Here is a 22060-nt window from a genome sequence, read left to right as displayed (position 1 = left end):
TACTGCAAACAAAACAAATACATATCCTTTCTTTTGATATTCCTCCTGAAATTCTTAGATTCACCAAAAATCCATTCTAGACTCCATGAAACTTCTCATGAAGTATCAGACTTATCTACTCTTCTGAAATGCCTAGCATAATCCTGAATTATGTTTTTAAGATAAAGGCACTTTCTTTGATCTATTTCCCCCATTCCATGCAGATAATGCTGTTACATTTGAAACAGAGATAAAACTGCTGAGATGCAAAGTGACACAAATCAGCTTCTCTCACTTGCAAGGAAAGGCAAAATATTTTATTTTCCTGTAGTCTGAAGTCAATAATGTCATTTTGAGCAGCTAAATTGTAGAAATGGAAAGCTCTTCAAGTAGCATTTTAGTAGAATCTTTCCAGATTCTTTTGGAGAAACTGAAAAGCTGGAGAGGGAATGGGGGGTTGGGGGAAACAAAACAGACCCAAACCCACCGGCAAACCCACACCCCACACACTCAAAGTACACAAAGCTTTTTAAGACCAGCCTGGAGCAGTTAAAAGCAGAACACTGCACCACAACACTGAGATGTGGTGTCTGCCCAGGTACTGCTGTGTGTGAGTCTCCCCTGGATTTGAGGGGCACAGAAAAGTTCCTTTCTTTTGCCTTCAACGAGCAAATAAAGAGAGAACAGCCAGCTCTGTGTTTTCTTCCAGAATTTAGATAGACAGCACACAGGATGGTACAATGGGACAGCGCTGAAGATGGGAATGGTTTATAGTTCCTTGTGCTACAAAACGCTCTTCTTTTCTTTTATACTGAATTTAAATAAGCTGTCTGAGATGGACACAAGCCTGCTTTGCTGCTTTCCACAGAACAGCAGAAACACCAGAGTGGATGAACGTACAAGAATCAGACTGAGGAACAATTAAAGAAACCTTCATAACTCTGCTGGAACAAGCCCAACCCCAAGATAAATAAAAGCAGGACAAGCCTGCAGTCAAGTTTCATCTCCATTTCACTGACACAAGTCTGACACTTACAAGAGTATTTCATAGTTTATTGAAAGAGCACTTGTTACAATACAAACCAGTTCTGCTTTTCACAAGGCAGATACTTGCTCTTAAGACAATCCAAAACAACAGACAGATCTGAAAATCCCATTTAGTTTAAAGGCAGCTCACTGCTTTCTTTACAGTACAAATAGTTACACAGCATAGATTTCTCATGTGGCAGCTCCTGAAGAGATTTAATGGGAAGTATCCAAGAAAAATTTCAACAAAAAACAAGTTTCAACATGTAAAGGACACAGTGAGGAAGATACTGAAACTATGCTGAATGTACTGATAAAAATAGCATCCTCTAATTTGACAGATCCCTAAATTCAGATTGCATGAGGAAGGATGTTGGAGTCAATCTGAGTGAGGAGCATTAGTGATGTGCATTTAATCCCACCCCCCAGTCCAGTGTCCCAGGGAGTCCTAGAGAAGCCATCCCAAGGCACAGGGGGATCCAAGCCAGCTGTCAAGGCACAGCAGCACTTGGCAAAGGCAACTGAACTTAGTCAAAGAGCACTTCCACCATGGATGCCACATTTCCATTACCCTGAAAGCCTTTTCACACAGACATCAATGGAAGCAGCTGTCTCACTGTTCATTAACTCCATTAACACAGGATTTGGAGTGAGAGTTGTGTGCATTTCTGAATAGTGCAAGGAGATCCACAGTTCTCACACTGCTTCCCTTATCAGATGAAGCACTGCACTGCAATTCATATCAAATTCCTAAATATCCTCCTAAAAGCCAGGGAAAAAGCTGTTTCCTTGAAGCAGACTGGGCTCCATTCTGACACTGACTGTCCTTCTTCTGCTTTGTCAAAGCATACAGCAGCACGGGCAGGGCTGTTCTTCCAGTGCTGCACTAGAACAGCGGGGTAAGACAGACTGATGGCAACCTACTGCTCACCAGCACCACCCAGGCATTTCCAGAGTTCTTTTCTGAGTTTGAAGTGAAACAGGTTGGCACAAACATTTTAGTGTTCAGCGTTAGGGATCAAGCAGCAGTTTTAGTCTCGTGTCAGTAGTTGCATGGGCTCAGAAGGACTCTGTGCTCAATCCCACAGAGGCAGCACAATCCCCAGAGCACAGACAGGAGATGGGATTGCTCTGGTCTCTGCCACCCACCCCGTGCAGGCTGCTGTGACTGCCCCACGTACTCCCAGGGAACTGAGAGCCTTCTCCCAAGCATGCATGTTCAACAGAGTCCAAGCCTTTCCGAGGATATGTAGGAACTCATTATGCTTGACATGAACAAAACCAGAGTGCAACGCACTACTAAAACAGGATTCTAAATGAAAAACAACAGCAAAACTTTACTTGCAGCCCAAACCTCACTTTGCAATTTGGACTCAAGCTCAAAGCAAGTATTGCTCATCTACAAGCCTTCTGTTCTTTAAGAATCAAGGCATTTTTGGAAGCAATGCTTTATTTCCTTTGTTCAAGTAGGCCAAAGCATGAGACAAATGCAAGTTACAAAGCCAGATCTGGGCACAGAACTAAACCTGCCATAAGGGAGAACTCCCTGTTTGTTCTTTTAGGAGTTGGAGGACTGACTTTGCATCTCCTTCAGCAGAGGCCACCATCCCATCAGTGATACATGTGCTGAGAATTAAGAGCTGACACTTGATTACTTGATATGTAAATAGCACGTGTGTTGCAACAGCACCTACAACATGCCCAGCTGAGGCAGGGGAGAAGTAGGATAGGACAAAAAATATGGAAAATAAGCTTAAGACACTTGCCACTCACCTACAGCTATGCTGAGCCACACACAAGTAACAATTACCAGTAGGGCTTATATTTTATAAAAAAATAAGCAACCTCAAGTAAATTCAGGATACTTGTGCAAAACAGCACAAATACACTGCAAAGCGGACCTACCTTACCAAATGCGGTAGAGCGTCCAATTGTGTTTTTAAAATTTTATTCAAGTTAAATTTAAAAGCAAAATAAGTCCCCAAATATTTCTATTGGCTTACAGTTAAGGCCATGGATTTTCCAAAGTAAGAGCAACCTTGTCTCGCACTTTTGGAAACTCAGAAAATAACCCAGCATCATTCAGGTTGGGACTCTCCAATTGCAACAAAACCTCAAAGCCTATTCCTCAGTCACTAGTTTTTCAGTAATTTGCTTGGAACAATCTGAAGCAGGAATGGCAAGCCCTTGTGTTATGGCAAATCACCTGCAAGTGCAAACCCCTTCAGAGCAAAATAGACATGAAAGATTTTAACTCGCATTTTGAGTGTGGGGAGAAGGAAAACTAATCTTATTTTCTCCTCAAAGCAACCTTCTCCTTTATTAAATGAGTCTTGAATTGTAGTTTAATCCAAGACCAGAGGCACTAACATGAGGTATCACATTAAGATGAAACAGTTCAATTCTCCCATCTCACAGGAGAATTCAGCCAAAAGTAGTGATTTATAAATCTTCCTAAGAATAACTATTTCAAGAACATCTCCCAGACTCATGCCTGAGAAAGCTGAAAACATAAAATAAAAGAATTAGCTTTCTGAGTGCACCAGAGTGTTGAAAAATCCTAGTTCCTTTCCACAGTCTCAGTATAATAATTAAAACCTATTATATTTAGAGATACAATGGGAATTAGAAAAAGCTTGTTTCCAAATAATTGCTTCAGCATTATACATATATTCTGACATAAAATTTCATTCAGGCTCGTTTAACTGTCACAGCAATTTCATACCAATATTTATGAACTTAAGCAGAAGGAGAAGAGACATCTAGTCAGGGAGCGTGACCCAATATCTCTTCTTAATTTCTTTATAAAAAAGCCAACAACTTTTGGTTTATAGATTATTATTACTATTAAAAATTGAGTTAAGAGTGGAAAATATTGTTCTGAAGAACCAGATTCATTTATAAACAGATGGTCAGTTTCCTTATTGCTAAGAAAAAGGTCACAAGAAACATTCAATGCTAGAAACTAAACTCCTCTTTTGATTGTCTACATAAAACACAGGAGGAAGGTAGCACTTGGTAAGTTCCAGACAATATTTTCAGCATTAGAAAAATACTTCAAGACACACACACACACACAAAAAAAAACTTGATAAATGAGCTAGTGGGAAGTTCTCCCCTCCACCTCCCTCCCTCTGAGTCTTCTAGTCTATGAAAAAAGTTCTTAGAATTTTTCAGAATATTCTTCCAAGGGATGCTGTTAAAACTGCAAGGAAAGTCACATGCAAAGTGCCCGGGCCGCAGGGCCGGAGCCTGGCGCTTGTGCGGGGCCTCTCGGGCTGTGCCCGGCCCGAGCCGAGCCCTGGGCCCGAGCCGAGCCGAGCCGAGCCATGGGCCCGAGCCGAGCCATGGGCCCGAGCCGAGCCGAGCCGAGCCATGGGCCCGAGCCGAGCCATGGGCCCGAGCCGAGCCCTGGGCCCGGCCTGCCCGGGCCCTGCTCATACCGCGGTTTCCCTGCCCGCTTTCAGGTTGGGGGCCGAGAACTGGCGCCTCATGCGCGGCGGCGTCACGAACGGGCCGTGCTGGCCGGGCCGGTCCGTGTGTTTCGGGGCGCTGCCCTCGGCCCCGGGGCCGCCGTAGGGCTGGCGGTGCTGGTGCAGGTGGCGCTTGTGCTGGAAGCCCTGCGGCTCCGCGCCGTGCGGCGGCTCCGCGCCGTGCAGCGCCTCGGAGGAGCCCGAGGCCTGGCGCCGCAGCCCCTTGTGCGAGCCGCTGTTGAGGGAGTTGCTCCTCCAGCGCGGCTGCGGCTGCTGCTGGCTGCCGGGCTGCGGCGGCGGGCCCAGCTGCTGCCGGTTCACCTGGATGTTATCCTGGCTCCTCTGCGGCCCGTAAAGATTCCACAGCTGCTGCGGATCTTTAGAAGCGGCTTTGCTTTCTTTCTCTTTGCCTTCGTCTTTGTTCTTATCGTCTTCTTTCGGAATTCTAACCTCAATAACTTCATCCTCGGTGATAATGATGTGGGTGCCTGGACTCCACGAGTTCCTGTGTTTGGGATTGCTTTTGAAAGGAAAGCGGGGTTTGCGATTTTCAGGTGGAATAAACCGGTGAGGCATATTCTGTCGACGAAGCTGTTTAGCTATTTCCTGCTGCTGCAGATTTTTAAACCGAATCTGCTCTTGCCTCATCCAACGTAAACGCCCACGTCTGAAAGCTGGATCACCTGCCATTAACTGAGACACACGCTCCTCCTTAGCAAGATCGTCATTCTCGCTTCTCTTTGCCTCATCTGTGGGCTTCTTATCCCCATCCGCTGCACTGGCAGAGTTTGGAGACTTAGCATTAGCTACAGTTGACTGAGCTTTGTCTGGAGACCCTATCAGGGGTAAAACCTTCTCCATTTTTAGCATTTTATTTCTGAGAACTTTGATCTCTTCATCCTTCATGTTGTTCTGCTTCTTCACTTCTTGCAGAATATCTTCCAATTTGTCTATGTGCACCTTTAGGTCATCCACATCAGTTATTCCTTTACCGTTGGCCATTACATCTTCAATCTTTTCATCTCCAACTCCCACTGTATCCCAGACATCCCGAGCGACAGCTCGCCACGATTCGCGCTCATTTGGGTCTTTTTTCCCATACATGGCACAAAGCTCTTTCATTTTAACAATGGCCAGAGCCTCAATCTCCTGCCTACTGTGCCTGAAGTCATTGAGCGCTACCTCATAGCATATCTCCTTCACAGCCTGAATCTTTAGGTCTGAGATGGTGACCCATTTGGAGTCTTTGCTAAGGCGTCGCCGCTGGGGTATCTGGTACATTTTAATAGGTTCTCGTTTCTTCCCACTGCTGGGGAGGCCACACTTTTTTACAATGGTTTGGAGCTTGCTGGGGGGCAGCTTCTCTCTCAGGGAAGTGATCAGTCTCCAACTCTCCTCACACGATCTCTTGTCCGAATCATCCCCACTATCAGAGTCTGCATCCTTTGGAAAAACAAAAATCAAGAAGTGGCCCCAAAATAACCAAAATTAAAATTGTAAGAAAATGGAAAAGCTAAACAAGAAGTAGCAGGCAAAGAAAACTAAATCAAAAATCAAAATAGAACAAGTGATAAGGAGGTCCCTGAAGACTGAGCGTTAGGGCATTAAAATGCATCTTCAAGAGTCATGGACTGTCAAAATTGGAGCTCTTCACTAAATAAAGATTAACATTATATTTAAGTCTTGTCATCTCATAATAGCTGATAATCTGAACTCTTCCCTCCCAAACCCTTCCAAAGTCTTTAAACAGACCAAGTTCCTGGTTTTAAATCTTAGGACCAAGTGTAAACTGCACTTCACACATGCTACAAAGACATGCAAATCCCCACCACACACATTTGCCTCGGTGACTGCTGTTGCTTCTTTCAGCAAATCCTCCCCAGGAAGGTGAGCACAACAGCCATAGAAGATGTCATGAGCAGCCAGAGTAAGTCGGGTTAACACTGGTTAGTAACGTTGCACGTGGTTGCAGGGATGCTCAAGTTTAGAATCCATTTCACTACAATAGCAGCCAGAGAAGTGTTAGACGATAAGAAAAATTGAAACAGAAGCAGCCGAAAGGTTCAATGTTAAAAGGACTGTAAGTGCCACTATGACAGATGAAGACAGTGGTTCATACTCCAAGACTTGCTACAAGCTAGAAGGATATCCAGAATCAGAGTTTCAGAGGTGGGTTGTGGTTTGTTTGTTTGACTTTTTTTTTTCCATTTGGCACCTTGTTGCTTAGTTTAAAGAAAAACAAAACATTATCAGTCTTGTCTGTCCGAAGAATGAGTTTCAGCAGAATGCGGAGTAATGACTTTCTGGTTTTAATTGTTTTAATACAAATTTTCTATTTGATATCCTTGATTTGTCTTCTTTTCAAAACCTAGAGCCTGGAGCTTCCACACACTTGCTAACCATTATGCGCTTTGCTTCTTCATTACAAGTTTTCCACCTTTTGCTAAGTGATTTTTAATGAGCAGTGCCTCGGGTTTCCACATGCTAGGAATGTCTGTTCAGATAAACTGCCACCCCCAGTTAAGGATATCCATCATTGCTTACTGCAACCAGGAATTAAAATAGAGCACTTTTCTTTAAAGGCCGATTAAGACATCTCTTTAAGAAGCAAGAAATCCTGTGTATTACTGTGATCCAAACACCTTCAACACAGCTCTCAGTGTCTAATGCAGCTCTAACTAACATCCCTGTTTTCCACATGGAGATTTGTACCAGATGAGAAACCAGGAACAGTAACAGCCACTTACTCTAAAACCAAAGGAAACCCAGGTCATTGAGCCAGCACCAGATTCACATTATTGAGCTTCTTGTGACTTAATGTAGTTTTAAGAACAATACTAGAGAACCAACTTCTAGTTTAGGTCAAAATGTAAGCAAAACACTGGTTTAGAAACTCTTTGTGAGTTTACAGCTGACAAAAGTTGTGGCCTAAGGAAACAGCATCTAGCAGACTGCACACTGCAGTGGAAACCAAGGGTTCCCTGGAGGAAGCCCCAGTGTAGTTGGGCCACTCAGGGATACAACCAGGAAGGCAAAACATGAACTACTCCAACATTAAGTCACAAGTTCCACAGGACTCTGATAGTTACAAAACTACCATAGGACTACTTATGGGTAAAGCATGTCTTCGTACCAAAAGATGATGAAGAGACACTGAGTCATGGCCCTGTGCACTCAGAGGTCACCCAGACCAATTAGTGCAGCTATGATCAAAATTCCAATATCAACTGGCCACTGCAGAGGCATTGTGACCTCTATTTAGCTCTATTACACACATTTTCACAATCAATTTGTAAAATGGAGAACAACTACTTCTATTCCCTAGTAATACTAGCAAGGCAAAGGTATTTTAGTTGGCAATTTTGAGGGACAAGAGCTATTGTTTATTTTTTTGTACAGCACATCTAACAAATAAACATCCAGTCTGGTTGGAATCTCAGCATAAATATAAAACAATCTGGTAAACAGGATTAACTAGCTTCTTACATCTGAGATTATACTCCAGTTTAGACCAAGAATATTTATATCCCAATATCAGTCTTACACAGCTGTAAGTAAGAGAACCTGATACTGCAGCTGGCTATGGCAGCCATGTAAACACGTATTTCAAGGTACACAAGCTGAAATGCACTCCCAGATTTCCCACTCATGATTCAGCCACAGCTGCATGGATGCACTAATCCTGTCCACCCCAGGCTCTGCACACAGCCACACAGAAATCATGAGCTGTGTCAGCAAGCTCTGCTGTCACCTGAAATATTCCTCTGGAGCACTGTGATAAGCAGGGCACTGCTCCCTGCCCAAGGATCACATCTGATATGATCCCTTACAACTAGGACAGGTGTCCTTCAGGAGCTGCTGAGGGATGTAGGGTAGCATTCCACCTGTGTCCACTAACCAAAACCAGCAAGAACAGAACAAACTTGGAGAAACCAGCATCTTTATTATATTAACCACTCCACTCTCTAAAGAATTTTCCCTTAATCTGAAGTATTTGGGGAAATAAATTCCCTTCACAACACTTTATAAATGCAGCCTTATTGGAATGAACTTCCCAGACAGCCAAATTCACATCTTTAATTCATACAATAGCTTAGCTTGTGCCAGTCAGCTAAAATTTAGGGGAGGGAATTCCATTACTTGCATCTCATTTGACACATTGCCAAAAGTTACTCAATACTCAAACTATTTTTATTTTCACATCTTTACTGTATTTTTTTTTTTTTGCTACCCAAATTTTAACTATAAAATTCCAGAGATAAAATATGACATTAGTCACATTTAAGCTTTTTTTCTGAACTAACAGTTGCCTTGGTCAAAGTCTACAGCCACCCCATCCAAGAAATTAGCCCCTTGTGATGAAATAATTAGAGATGCAGAAGTCTCTAAGTGTGTAATAGGAATTTAAAAAAAGAAATGTAGCTTCTTCCTATGGAAGCCACAGTACTTTGCTCCATTCTGGCTTGGGGAGAAGGGCAAGAACTTTACAGTGCAAAGCCCAGCATGCATTTAACCCACATTCTCCATCTCATACTGCAGACATGAATCATGAGTTTGTAATTTTGATCAGAATTCTGACACAACTACATTTGTGTTCTGGCTAAAGACAACCAGCTAAAGCAGAATCAGGAGACTCAGGTTTCTTAGGGAAATCTAGACTTCATTCCTGGGTTTGGTCTTGTTTTCCAAATTCACAGGGTGCTTGAAGACTGCATGGATTTCTATTTGTACTGCACTTCGGAGGTATTTGTTGTGAGAAGACTGAAGTCTTCCTATATCAGACTTAATTTATCAGACTTCCTATTTGACAGATACGTGGAGAGCTGGAATTCCCAGTGCTCTGAATGATTTAACACACTGCTCCCTACTCAGATCCCCACCACTGGCTTGTGTACCACCAAGACCCTCACAAGGAACTCCATGCAGGGGAGGGAGAAGGGTTAAAACATGCACAATGCAGCAACATTTTCAGACATCATTCAAAAACTAAACCTAGTGTATCAATGTTCTAGAAATCTCTTTGGCAGCACAAAATTAGTATGTTCTGGTGATCCAAGACAAAAATAAAGGCAAACATCCCAAGGAGTAGCTGTTTAGACTCCTGAAAAGGAACTCCAAAAAACACAGAGCACAAAAATGCCCTTCTTTCAGGTTAACTTGCAAGAAATGCAATCTATCCCAACAAGAATTGATTAAAGCCTCTTTACTGTCAATCACAATCTCCGAATTAACCTGAAGGAGCTCACTCACACTGCTAATAATTCACTGTAGACACAAAGAATTTGAAAGCAAAGGGAGAACTGCATTGTGCAGACAACCCAAGCAGGTTTCCTAAACTTTCAGATAAGCAAGGACAGGAATTACTGTTTGCCAAAGGCATAGTTAATCAGGAGTAAGGACACATACCAGTCTTTGCTGCTCCAACAAGAGATCAGCTTCCTCCTTCTCTTTCTTATATAAGATCTCCATTTCTTGTAATCTGAAGATGAACAGAAGAACAGAAGTAGTCAGAGGTCATTAGTTTCCTGTTGGTGTTACTCTACATGCACAATCTCCTGAATTACAGTTACATGAGTAAAAGGCATTGTCCTTAAAAGGAACTGTTCTCTGGCTACTCAGGGTTTCTGAAGTGAAACCCTGCAAGCTGCTTTTCAGCCCTTACCAAAAGCTCTGCAGCGTTAGTGGCCTTTGCTTATCTGTGATTTTCAAAGGAGATGGAGCACTGAAACACTACATTAAAGTAAGAGGAAGCTTTCTGAACTTCCACAAGAGGTAGCACAGATGCTGTGACCCCAGTAACCTACTGCTGACTCTTCCTTCTTTCAGGTCAAAATTTTAAGTTATTTTATTACCTTTTCTCCATCTCTTGCTTCATGTCAATGCCCTGCTTCTCCAGAAGCTCCCTCTGAGCAAATGTCCAGTCAACTGGCTCTGAGGGAGTCTCAGCTGATGGTGTTTTCTCTCTTTCTGCTCGTGCTTGCTCTGGGTGGTTGAATCTGAAGACATGATTTTTACCCATGATGATACGATTTCCTAGAAATAGGAACAGAAAACTGCAGCTGACAGAAGAATGGTACCAAGTTCTATTTAAAAGATAAAGGTGACACTGCCCCTGAACAGCACCTAATTCCCCGTGTATGATGTCAATGTCACATACACAGAGTCTAAAAAAAATCGGTGGTAACATTTCTCACCTGAGCGCAACTGCACAGGCTGCACAACCCTCTTGCCATTCACGTAGGTTTCTGATCGTTCACAAGGCTCCAAAGTAACAATAACTACAAAGAAAACATTGATGGGTGAGACTTTAGAGAGTCCTGTAGAGGAACAGAAGTGTGCAAGCCCCAGAGGCCTCTCATTTGCTGCCCATGTTCATACTAACACCAAAGTCAATCACCCCTGGATGTCATGCTACTTAAAAATAAAGACCCAAGAGGAAATCAATAGTACTGACTTCTTAACCTACTGCAGCTGGAAACTACTTTGTTTTCATGTTTATAGTTAACCAGGTCAGAATTTAACTGTTATACTGGCTGCAGCCTACAATCTGAAGCAATTATCACCTAAACGAATTTTATTTTCTTTCCCTAACACTCAACAAATCAAGTCAAAACTGATCCTTTTCTTGAGGTCAGCAAACTTGCAGAGCAGGGGATTCCCTGGGCAGCCATGGCAGTGAAAGCTGCAGGAGAAGCAGACCTTCACACCTTTACCTTCGCCGTTGTTGTTCCTCTCGCTGCGGAACACGCAGTGCTCCTCCTTGATGTGAGCCCCGCTCAGCACAATGTCCTGGCGCCGCTCTGCGTCAGCCTGGCCCACCCTGCAGCAACAGAGAGGGGTCAACAGCAAACCAGACACCTGCTGCAGCTCTGCCCACACTCTGCCCACACACACCAGGAAAATCTGAACTGTTAAGATTGCCCTTCAAATGTAAAGGTTTGGACCAGCGCTGAATTCTGCACTGCAGAGAACCTGCTCTGCCAGGAACTGGAGGGTGACAGCTTTGCAAAAGAAAAGTTTTCTCTTCCCTTTAATGTCACTTGGAGAACTGTTAAATACCCCTGGGTTGAATGCAATTCCTTCCCCCTTGTGAAACCCTTCCCTTTTAGAAAGGGATGCAAGGTGGGGGGAGCCCAACAAGAACTTCCAGTGCTGTGTTTCAGGCAGACAGGGATCATCCCTCCCACTAATCGCCTTCTGCACTTGAACAAAGGAGCACACATGGCCCAGGAGGCTCCCGCTGAATAATTTGATGCCACAAGAAGTTTCATCCAGCATCTAGACAGAGAGGCTGGCTGTACCCCTGGAGCACGAAGATATATGTCCATTTCAAACCCAAGTGTTTGAGCAATTCTATGTACAGACAACTTTATTTCCAATCCTAATGTTTATAACTTGCTCTACTTATTAATTTACACATTTCTGATGCCAATGAGCTAGGCTCAATACTTATAATGACTTCTTAAGCCCCAAGCTATTCTAGTCATCATTCTCTGCTGAATTCTCTACACTTTGATACTCCTTTCAGTGGGCTTAATGCACCTTAGAGTAGCACCATATGCCAGCCCCTGTCAGTGCATTCTCTTCCATTTGTTCCCCAGGAATATACAAATTAAGCAACCAAACACAGCTTGGTGCTCAAAAAAAAAACCAAAAAATAAAGATCACCTCTCTCCTTCCAGCTGTTTTGAAAATAAATTTTGGAATAAAATCAATTTTTAATCTGAAGTCTGGCAATTCAATTTTATCTCATATCTGTGAATGCAGAACCCATAAAATGTGTACTGGCATGCATAACAACTTATTTAAACAATAAAGCTAATATTCAGCCATATTTCATTGCTATGGTTTTCAATCCTGCACCCATCAAAATCTCTCATGCACTTCCAGTAAGTTTTACTACAAACTTAAGAGGGGATGTCATGCTTTCTTTTACTGCCCAGGTGTAATAACAATTTCTTAAAGCTGAGTGACTGCACATGTAACTTTTTGTTAGTTGGTGTTTTTACTTTAAACACCAAGTCAAATTAAAAGAAATTGCATTTCTGCACTTTTTTCCACCTACAGCACTCTCATGTTTCATTTGTACCTGCAACTTGCACAGCTCAAGGCACCAGTATTATTTAAACTCATGGTGTCTCCAGCTTGGGGATTTAAGCAAGCAGAGAAGGCAACTCCAGAGTGTGTCAGCACCAACCCTTACCTTGTAATGCCATCTTTGATGTAGTACAGCAGACATTCAGACATGAGTGGATCTTCATTAAGGTTTACAAGATGAGGAGTCTGAAAGAACAAAAAGAAAAAGTTAATTAAGAACTGAGGTTCTGCTTTCAGGCTCCTTGCTGCAGCTGTGGAGGGTGTGCTTTAATCCAGCAGTTTTGCCACGTGTATTGAGATTATTCCAGAATGGATTTTTTCAAACACAACCTCCTAAAGTATTGCAAAGCATCACAAAGTACCAGTGAAACACAGCTCAGATTGCTTAGTTATCCAAAATATCAGTCCATGGAAGGAAGAAAGGCTTCAGCTGGAGAACAAGAAGTCCTTATAAAGTCTCTGTAAACTTTGATAAGGGAAGTCCAAGAGCAGAAAATGTTGCTTCAGTGAAATTGTGAAACTGATATGGAATCAAGTTTGACTTTCCTTGGGCACAGGTCGGGTGCTTATTTGGCAAAGTCTGTTAAAATCAAAACAAAATCTAAAACTACCAGTATTCTCTGATACCAACAGCTAAGAAACTCTTCATCTAAACTTCTTCTAAATTTAAATCCACTACAGTTACTAAACCAACCTTCTTTGGTGAAAAAACCCCATTGGAATCAGCAAACAAGTCACAAGGCCTTGGTGTGAAAATCTAGCCAGTGAGATGCCAGTAAGCACAAGCACAAAAGAAAAGGCAAAAATGGTTAAACATAAGTAAAGCAGAAGGACGATAAAAGAGAAACAAAACTGTTAATAAGCCACTTGTCCCTTTGTTACCCTCAAACTGAACAAATTTAGGAAGAATGAATAAATTTGGCTCAGATTCCTTATTAACACTATTTCCATCAACTTATCTTAAATGCAAAAAAGTTTACTTATGAGAGCTTTTACCAGCATGACATTTACAGAAGCTCAAAAATTACTATATAGTCATGATGAATTTGTTTTTGAATTAAGGTCTCTGATTGTCAATTGCCCAATGGAAGATTTAATTATAAGGACAGAAAGGAGGAGGAAAAAATACAGCTTTTTCACCCCTAAAAATCCAGAGGTGACCCAAAGCTGCTGCTGATGTTCCACGCTGCCATTGCTGTTCACTGCACAAATCAGCACTTGGAGCTCTTTAAAGCTCTTCAATCAAGAGAAAAATGGAGAGAAAGCAAATCCCAGACACAGTGATCTGCTGTAACACCACTACAACTTGCACCACTTGAATAGTTTGTAAGAAATAAAGCTCCCCAGCTTGAGAGATGATGCTGGCACACCCAGCTGTTCACTCTTTGTGTATGATGAGATACACACTGGTACCTCAGAAGTGTAGATTCCTTACACAGAACACTTCACATTTTCTAGCTAAGCTCTCGTCTCCTACATTTTCACAGCAACCACAGTTACTAGAGGGACAGCTAAGGAACTGCAAGGATAACAAGGAACAGAAGCAGACAGGACTGGGTTGGGAGTTTCACTTCTCCTAATAAATCCTAGATAGGTAAAAATAAATACTATCTATTACCCAAGCATCTACTTTATCCAGGTGGCATTTATACACAAACCTGATCAGCTGAAAATGCACCAAAAGAATCATCAAAAAGAGCTGATGGCCTCTCAGGAAAAATCTAAAAGGAGATGAGGATCCATAACATAAGAGGAAGAAATGTAGAGAATACTCAATGAATCTGCCTCTTTACAAACCTTGGGCACTCCTGGAGTAGCTACTAGAAGCAAACTAGAGTTCTACCAACTCCAGTTGGTAGACTAACACTAACACAGAGGCATTGCAGACTAACACTATTCTAAGTGAAAGATTAAACATTTTAAACAATTCTGGGGTTCTGCATTTCTGTGCAGTGCCTCTGAATAGGTCCCTGCTTAACCCTAGATCAAGTTTACTACACACTTGCACACTAAAATATTACCCATGCTGCTTGTTCAAAGTAGGTTTTTTCCTTGTACTTCTTTTATAATTCTGCTTTACCTGCAGAGACAGGTTCTTTGCTAACCTAATTATTTTACACTTACAGCACTGATTTATGCCCTTTTCCTGCACAGTTCTGCTTCTTTCTAATTTCAGAAAATAGAACTAATGGCAAGTATTGAATTAAATATTCCCTTGCATCCCCTGTGTTCACTGGTTCATTAGATCACTATCCTTTTTTCCAAGGGGAAGAAGGATTAACAAAAAATTCAAGGAAGAGCACCTAAACAAGCCTTAAATCTTGTCAAAGAAGAACAGGTAGAGCACACAAAGGTCACACAGAGTTACTGCAGAAAATGGCAACAGAATTAAGACACAGCACCTTCTGATTTGCTACTGAATCAAGATAGAAAAGGAGCTGCTTCTCCTTGCAGCACAGCATCTTCTAAAGGAAAATCCAAAACAGTTCAACTCCTATCACCCTCCTGCCAGGTCAATTAGCTTTTTGGAAACATGCAAGAGTTAACAATTTTCTTTACCTTTTTGGGTGAGAAGACTCCAAGTGTTCCTCCATCTTCCCGAATGGCAACGCCCATTTCTGCCAACAATGCCTCCCTGATGGAGAAAAACAGGATATTGCCCCCATTTTAGGCTTCTGAGACAACTAAGGTCTAATGAAAGCCAGGTAATTACTGGATCAGACTTTGAACCAGCCTACCCAGGACTGTAACCACCTCAGAGCACACCAGGGCAGGTTGGCAAACTTTTAGTCCAAGAGTGGCCTAAGGAACAGCAACTTTAACTGTGACAAACCCAGGAAAGAGCAGGACTTCTCCCAGCACTGCCCTGCTGTTCTACATCTAACACAAGGGTCAGCAGAACCATCCCTGACACCGTTCTCCACTGCTTTGGAACAGAGTAACCTTCTCCATTTTCCACTTTCCAGAGACCATCCATACTACAGCACTTTCCATTCCTGACCTTTCCATCCTAATGGCCTCTGTTTTCCTCAGTTTCTCTTCCCATGTTTCATTCAGCTCTGCAATGATCTTCTCAGACTCCTGTGTGAAAATACCAAAAGATGTTTTACAATTCTTTCCAAAGTTCTTCACATACACAAAGCAATTGAAGTCTGTGCTCTGTTTAGGCCTCAAATTAATTTCACATATAATAAGCATTCTTAGCACCTTAAAACTCTTACTTATTTCCCTTAATTTTTAAAAGGGTAGGAAGTCCTGAAGGCAAGCTGAGGAGAAAAGATGACTTCATATCTAACCACAGTCACTTTATTTTGAACCACCTAAACTCATTTCCCTTTTTTTAAAAAAAAATCTGATTTACAGACATGATTCAGTAACTGAATGCCAAGGAAATGCAGAGACCACACTGTTACTGCCATGGCAACGGAGGGTTTCCAATAGGAAAGGGAAATGCAGAGTGTGCTCAGCCCTGTGGCACTGTCTGATGGGCAAACATGACAATGTTGCAGAGACTCAACACAGCCAACTCTCCCCACTCCTCCACCCATGGACATTGGGGGGGCTTTCATAAAAATCAAGAAATGCTTCACTGTGATGCACTTTGCTGTGGTTTAATTCTGTGCAGCACTGGGACAAGGCTGCCTTTGTCTGGCCCAAACATGCTATTCTGTGCTTCACATTTTAATCTGTGGGGGCTGGGCGAAGACAACAGTGGCAGGATTATTCTTCTTCCTTTTTTTCAACTTTGGGGTAATTTGGTTTTCTGACAGCTGAGTGCATTTGCAAGTCAGACTTGGCTCACACTAGCGCTGACCAGGCCTCCAAGTCTACACTTATGATCAAATTTTCCATAACTATAAGTGCATCAGATGACCCGTAAATAAGAATCAAGAATTTAATTTATAATTTAATTGTAGCTCCAGGCTACAATTAAACCTAAATAATCTTAACAAGAAAGGTTGTGCATGAACCCAGTTTCTAGCCCACTGCATTTAAGTGCCCTCTTTAAGGTGCCAGTGGGTTTCACCCAATTTCTACAGACACAGGAGACATTTGTGAAATTAGTCCTGCCAGGTCCATGATTCTTTAGCCTCCTTAATACCCACCTTCAAACGTTCAATGGCCTCTTCTCCTCCTGGCGTTGACATGATTCTTTCCTGTATACTGGACACAGATGTTAAGCCCACCTGACTACTGAGAGAGCAGGAGGATGGAGATGCAGTGAGGGACCCCATGGAGGCTGTGGAAAAATTGCCAGGGCGTTGATTCTCGGAGGCTAGCAAGTATCTATGCTTATTGTTCTGAAAATCTTTCAGATCTGAGAGAGAGACACACAGACAGAGGGAAGGCAGGAAGATGGGAAAACAGGAAGGGGGAAGGAAGAGGAAAAAGGGAAGAAAGGAAGGAAGGAAATACCAGTGTAAGAGGAAAGCATTTAAGCAGCAACAAGGCAAGTTTTGTAATTTTTAGATGGCAGTTCTGAAACAAATCTTTTAATACTAGCAACAATAACATAATAACTCAACTCAGACCCTGAGGTTCACTAGGAAAGACTGCATCATAAAACTTTCTAAACAAAAAAGATTGAAAAAATAAATTACACCTTGGCCAAAAGCAGCCATCCTACTCCTCACTGAACACTAATTAACCTGAGCACCCTGAAGCTCAGAGCAGGACCAAATTGAGATCCTCATGAGATTAGTGCCATTTTGGGCTGAAGTCTGAGACACCAACCCCTAAGCTCAGGAAAACATTCTCTTCCAGAGTCCTTTAATGTGAAATGATGATTAAGTAAATCTTTATCACAGCAGTGGTTCTGCTGCTGAAGCACCCAGACCACACGGACAATGAACCTCCTCTCCTTAAATCCTCACCAGAGAATGAATCACCTGTCAGTGCACCAGGGACACGAGAACATAAGCTCACAACATCATGATGGTGCTTCTTGACCTTCTTCATCTGAAATCTAACATATATGACCAGCAAAATATCTGATAAGGGTCTTACACTTCAGAAGGTGCTTCAAAAGCTTTTTGGCTGTTAGTTTAAATAAGACAGGTCTTTTAAAAACCTCCACAATTTAACAAGGTGGCTTTTGTAGTCTGAAAACCTGCAGGCCTGAAAATGCTGCCTTGAAAGCCAGAGAATAAGAAAAGCTGCCTGAATGATTTAAGAACAAATATACAAGGGAAATTAATATAAATTTAACTTGTCTTCTTGGATATATCTGTAAGCCATATCGTCAGAATAATCACACACCAAAAGAAAAATCTTCTAACATGAAAGTATCAGATAACTGAATAGCTCAGTTTTAATATTTTAAAATTAAATTTCAAAGAAAATCCTTTAAAATAAGTCACTTCAGGACAGAAACAGATCAAATCAGACCCTGCATGTTATAAACAGGGGCATCACACTTACAAAGTGAGCTGCTCCCCTAGACATTGCATAAATTTCCCTGTCCTCCTACATCTCCTGTACTCTTCCCCTGAACAATCCTGCCATTGGCAGCCTTATGCCCTTATTCACTCCACGCTCAACCTGCTGTTTCAGCCTCCTGGAACTGATGACTGCCCCAAGTCAGTTTGAAAACCACCATCTGCAAATACAGGAGGCAGGGCTGGGAGTTTCACAGCAGAGAAGCAGGTTAAGGGAAGGGAATGCTGCCAGGATGAGGAAAGCAGGCATGACAGAGCAGGGATGAAGTCTCAAAAGGCCATGCACTCCTGAAGAGAAAGGAAGTGGCACTTGCAGCAGCTCCACAGTGGCTGTGAGAAGCAGAACCCTCAGGCCCATGCACGCTGCTCCTGCAGCCGCAGCTCTCACACCGCGACGTGCACTCGCTGCCAGCAGCATCAGAACGTCACACAGGCCAGCATGAGTCTTTACACCACCAGTAGCTTCAACTTCAGGAAATTTCAGAAAGATCTCTTTCAGCTGATATTGAGTGAGGGTCAAAAAGACTGACTGAAAGAGTTTAAAAAGCCTACCAACCCAAAACTTACACGGAGTACATTTCCCTTGCAATAGACTACATATATTCCCCTTCCTTAGTAGCAAACACCAAGGGAAATAAAACGCTCCTTGCCGACTTGTTTTGGCCCTGTTAAGTTAATCACCTGCAACCAACTATATTTAACCTCAAAAAAAGAGACCTTCATCAGCATAAGATGTCTGGCTTCTTTCTTTTTTTTTTTTTTTTTAAGGATTATACAAAATACATTGCAGTGTCCAGGAGGAACTGGTAATACTTCATCTTGAGTTCATCAACTGAAACATTTAAAGCAAATACTTCAAAGTGGAAAAGAGCTGCTAAAATGCCAGGAAGCCAGGTGAGCAGGAACTGAGTAACTGGGGAAAGATTTGAGAGAAAGATTTTCTGGTTCGAATCTAAACTGTGCGCTGTCATGAGAACATACTGGAGAACTACCACTCTCCCTTCTGTATTCTGCCAGAAAGTAACAATGAACATATGTTGCATTTTAAACTCTGCTTTTTTTTTTTGTTGTGGACTCAGTCTAAGAAGTGTTGGTGAGGCTGGTTTTCATGAACCTGCACTGCATTCCAGTGAGTGTTCTGTCTGGGATTTCCCTATGAGAAATGCTGGCATGCAAAGCTCTGTTAAAAGCTGACCCAGAGAAAGCAGGTTAAAAAGAGAACCACACAATACACACATTTGACTCCACTTCCAGAGTATTCATCTCCCATTGGATCAACTGAAAGGAAGCAGGAGGGAAAATACAAGAAGGATCAAAACTGAAGGTTCACTAGTGCCATAGGAAGGGAAGAGAATACTACTTGATGTTTAAAGAAACAAAACACAGTTCTCAGTAACATTGTTTTTTTTCAGTTTGGATTAATAACCAAAACCCACAGACTCTAACAAGCATGAAAAACACTTGTATTTCATTGTCTTCTGGCCGCATTCTCTTGAAAACAAGCAAACAGAGGTAGATACATGTTGCATATCTCTAGTAGTCTGTGACTTAGTCAGGACTTCTGCTTCACCAACAAAAAGGTCTGAAAAATCAGAAACTGGAGTAACACTATTATTTTTTTAGTCAAAGAAGCTTTTAAACCACTGGAATGCATTCTGTGCTTTTATGGGCATTTCCTTCACTAGGAATTAAATCACTGTTCATATTATAGAAGAATGTAGCAGCTAAAATTTCAGTTCATTTATCTTGTTTGGAATGAGGACAAGGAAATTGGGCACAAGTGTGTTCTAGTGCTTTAAAAGGTTGCTGGCAAAGCAAATCAGTACAACACAGCTCTGCCAACCTAACTCAAAATCTCCCAAAAGGATTCATTAGTTATTCACAAGCAGCTGTTGCATAGTTACTTCAAGATGACAAATGATTTGTCACTCAGGGCACTGTCTAACATTAGCCATTGTTTTCTTTTGTGAGTGAGGATGGCATTGAAGCCAGGTATCAACTAATAACCTTGACCCTCTGAGGAGGAAGGAAAGATGCCTTTTTTCCTCAGTATGAAACTAAGTTTCTGTGTCTCAGCTCTTTTATTGGCAGCCACACAGTCTCGGTAACTCAGCAGAGCAACTCCTGAATGTGCAAGTTCTATTACACAAAAGCATGTCTACAGTAGTAGGAAAATTCAAACTCCGTATTTTTCCTTGAGTTTGAAGGTGGCTTGTGAATTCCACACACAAACCTAAGATGGTCATTTGAAGACAGAAAGGGCTGCCATTTATAAATCATGTTCAAAACTTAAATATCAGTACCTATATTTAAAGTCTGTGTTTTAAATCCTTTTGTCTCACTGGCTCAGGTCTCCCTCCTCTGCTAGAGGCCAAGCCCAGGACAGTGAGGTGTGTTTAATCCACTTACTGTCAATAATATCTCCCAGGCCTTGAGCACGCAGGAGATCCTTGAGCCTTGTCACCTCCTCCTTCAGCTCCCGCACCAGCTTGGCGTTGGGATCCTCGTTGATAACAGCATTGCATTTAATCTGCTTTGCACGATCGGCATATCTGCAAGCACACAGAACAATGAAACCTTACACAAACATCAACTGATTACATATAACTTTTATGTAACATGGGAATGCAGCAGCACAGAAGACATTTCACTTGCAGCTGGATGTCAGCAGAGGAGGCAATAAATCCCTGCCTCCTCTGTAGGGTAATTGAGTTCTTGCCAGTAGAGTCCTCTTCCCCACAGATAAGCTCAGCTCACAATAAGCCAAAGGTTTAAAGGACAAAGTTGGGCCTTTAGAGCAAACAGTTACCCATATCTATCCCACAGGAAGAGAAAGTACCTTAGAGTGCTCAAAGTTTCATCATAGTTTATGTCTGCTGGACTGAGAGCAGCGACCATTGCAGTTCTGGAGTTACCACCTGTAGTGAACAGGCAAGATTTTAGATGAACTACAGCACACACTTTAGGCACCACCTATCTACCAAATATCAATGTTTTCAATAAATTATAGAATTCAACTAAATTCTGCAGTATTAAGAAACATACAAAAACTACAGGAGAGAGTTATAGCATTAATGTAAGGTGGAACTATGATGACTCAGATTTGGATGCTAAAGATATTTAGCCTCATGCTCAATATAAATTTAAGTTAGTAAAAACAGTCAGGAAATTCAGTGATACTTTATTTTCATACTGGCACAGACAAATCAGCCATACCTAGATTTTCTCGAAGAAGCCACGTTAGTACAGAATCCCTGTAGGGTATAAAGTCTGTCTTCTTCTTCTTTTTGCTCTACAAATTAACAACACAGTATGAAAAATAGGAAGGATTTTCTGTGTAAGAAAGATGTGAACATCTTCCTGACATTTAAATTCTGTGTTATAACACAATTCCAAGCAGCAAACCTTACACTAGGCAAAGAAACCAACATCTACTCCTACACAGACCATCCTACCTTGCTGGTGCAGTTATCCTAAGTTGAAAGCATTAAGGAAAAAGGAAAAAGAAGAAGGATGAGCTTCTTAACATTTATACATTGCTTCCATGTCAGACAGTACTTCCTTTTCTTAAAAAGCCAAATTAATGGAATTAATCACTTCAATTGAAAAAAAAATCTAAAAAATATTTAAGCATATTCAACCTGTCCAAGGTGTTGACTCACATTTAAAAAGAACAACAATCATTGATATGTTTTGTTTCATTGGGTTTTTTTTTTAATAGCAGTTGAATACAAAAAAAAAAGACAAAGTACTTTTCTAAACCCACAACATTTTGCTTGGATCAATATATGCTCACTTAAGACATTATTAAGTCTTGCCATTGCAAAGAAAGCCAGTGAATCAAGTTGTTGCACTTATATTTCTACAAATTTTAACAACAAAGCTGCAGTTAAGTTTTCTACAATTATTCTTTCAAATAAAAATAAAATTACTGCACTGCACTGAAGGTCTAAAATCTTGCTATGTGAACAGGTCTTCTACATAAACACAGGCTTCTTCTGCAAGGCTTCTTCACAGTTAAACAAACCAATGCTTCCATCTGTTGAC

General features: G+C 41.7%; 1 protein-coding gene across 7 annotated transcripts in view; it reads right to left on the bottom strand.

The window, feature by feature from the left end:
- The window catches only part of KIF1B (kinesin family member 1B), a 78141-nt gene that overhangs the window by 33173 nt on the left and 22908 nt on the right, over positions 1-22060 (bottom strand). For 2 of the 7 annotated variants that reach the window (XM_059487541.1, XM_059487542.1), the window contains exons 10-22: positions 21469-21486; positions 21230-21305; positions 20853-20931; positions 20423-20565; positions 19250-19291; positions 16682-16893; positions 15577-15656; positions 15135-15210; positions 12682-12761; positions 11192-11298; positions 10673-10756; positions 10331-10511; positions 9885-9957 (exon numbers count right to left, since the gene is read on the bottom strand). In XM_059487541.1, the coding sequence (XP_059343524.1) occupies positions 9885-9957; positions 10331-10511; positions 10673-10756; positions 11192-11298; positions 12682-12761; positions 15135-15210; positions 15577-15656; positions 16682-16893; positions 19250-19291; positions 20423-20565; positions 20853-20931; positions 21230-21305; positions 21469-21486 (1251 nt within the window). Of the gene's footprint in view, positions 1-1011; positions 5922-9884; positions 9958-10330; positions 10512-10672; positions 10757-11191; positions 11299-12681; positions 12762-15134; positions 15211-15576; positions 15657-16681; positions 16894-19249; positions 19292-20422; positions 20566-20852; positions 20932-21229; positions 21306-21468; positions 21487-22060 lie in introns of those variants that run through there. The other 5 variants (XM_059487544.1, XM_059487545.1, XM_059487543.1 and 2 more) reach the window with 5 other exon arrangements.

This window comes from Ammospiza nelsoni, chromosome 22 (genome assembly GCF_027579445.1).
Source record: "Ammospiza nelsoni isolate bAmmNel1 chromosome 22, bAmmNel1.pri, whole genome shotgun sequence".
Classification (NCBI taxonomy): Eukaryota; Metazoa; Chordata; class Aves; order Passeriformes; family Passerellidae; genus Ammospiza; species Ammospiza nelsoni.
The sequence above is the reverse complement of the archived record's forward strand: the minus strand, read 5'-3'. Positions and strand labels throughout refer to the sequence as shown.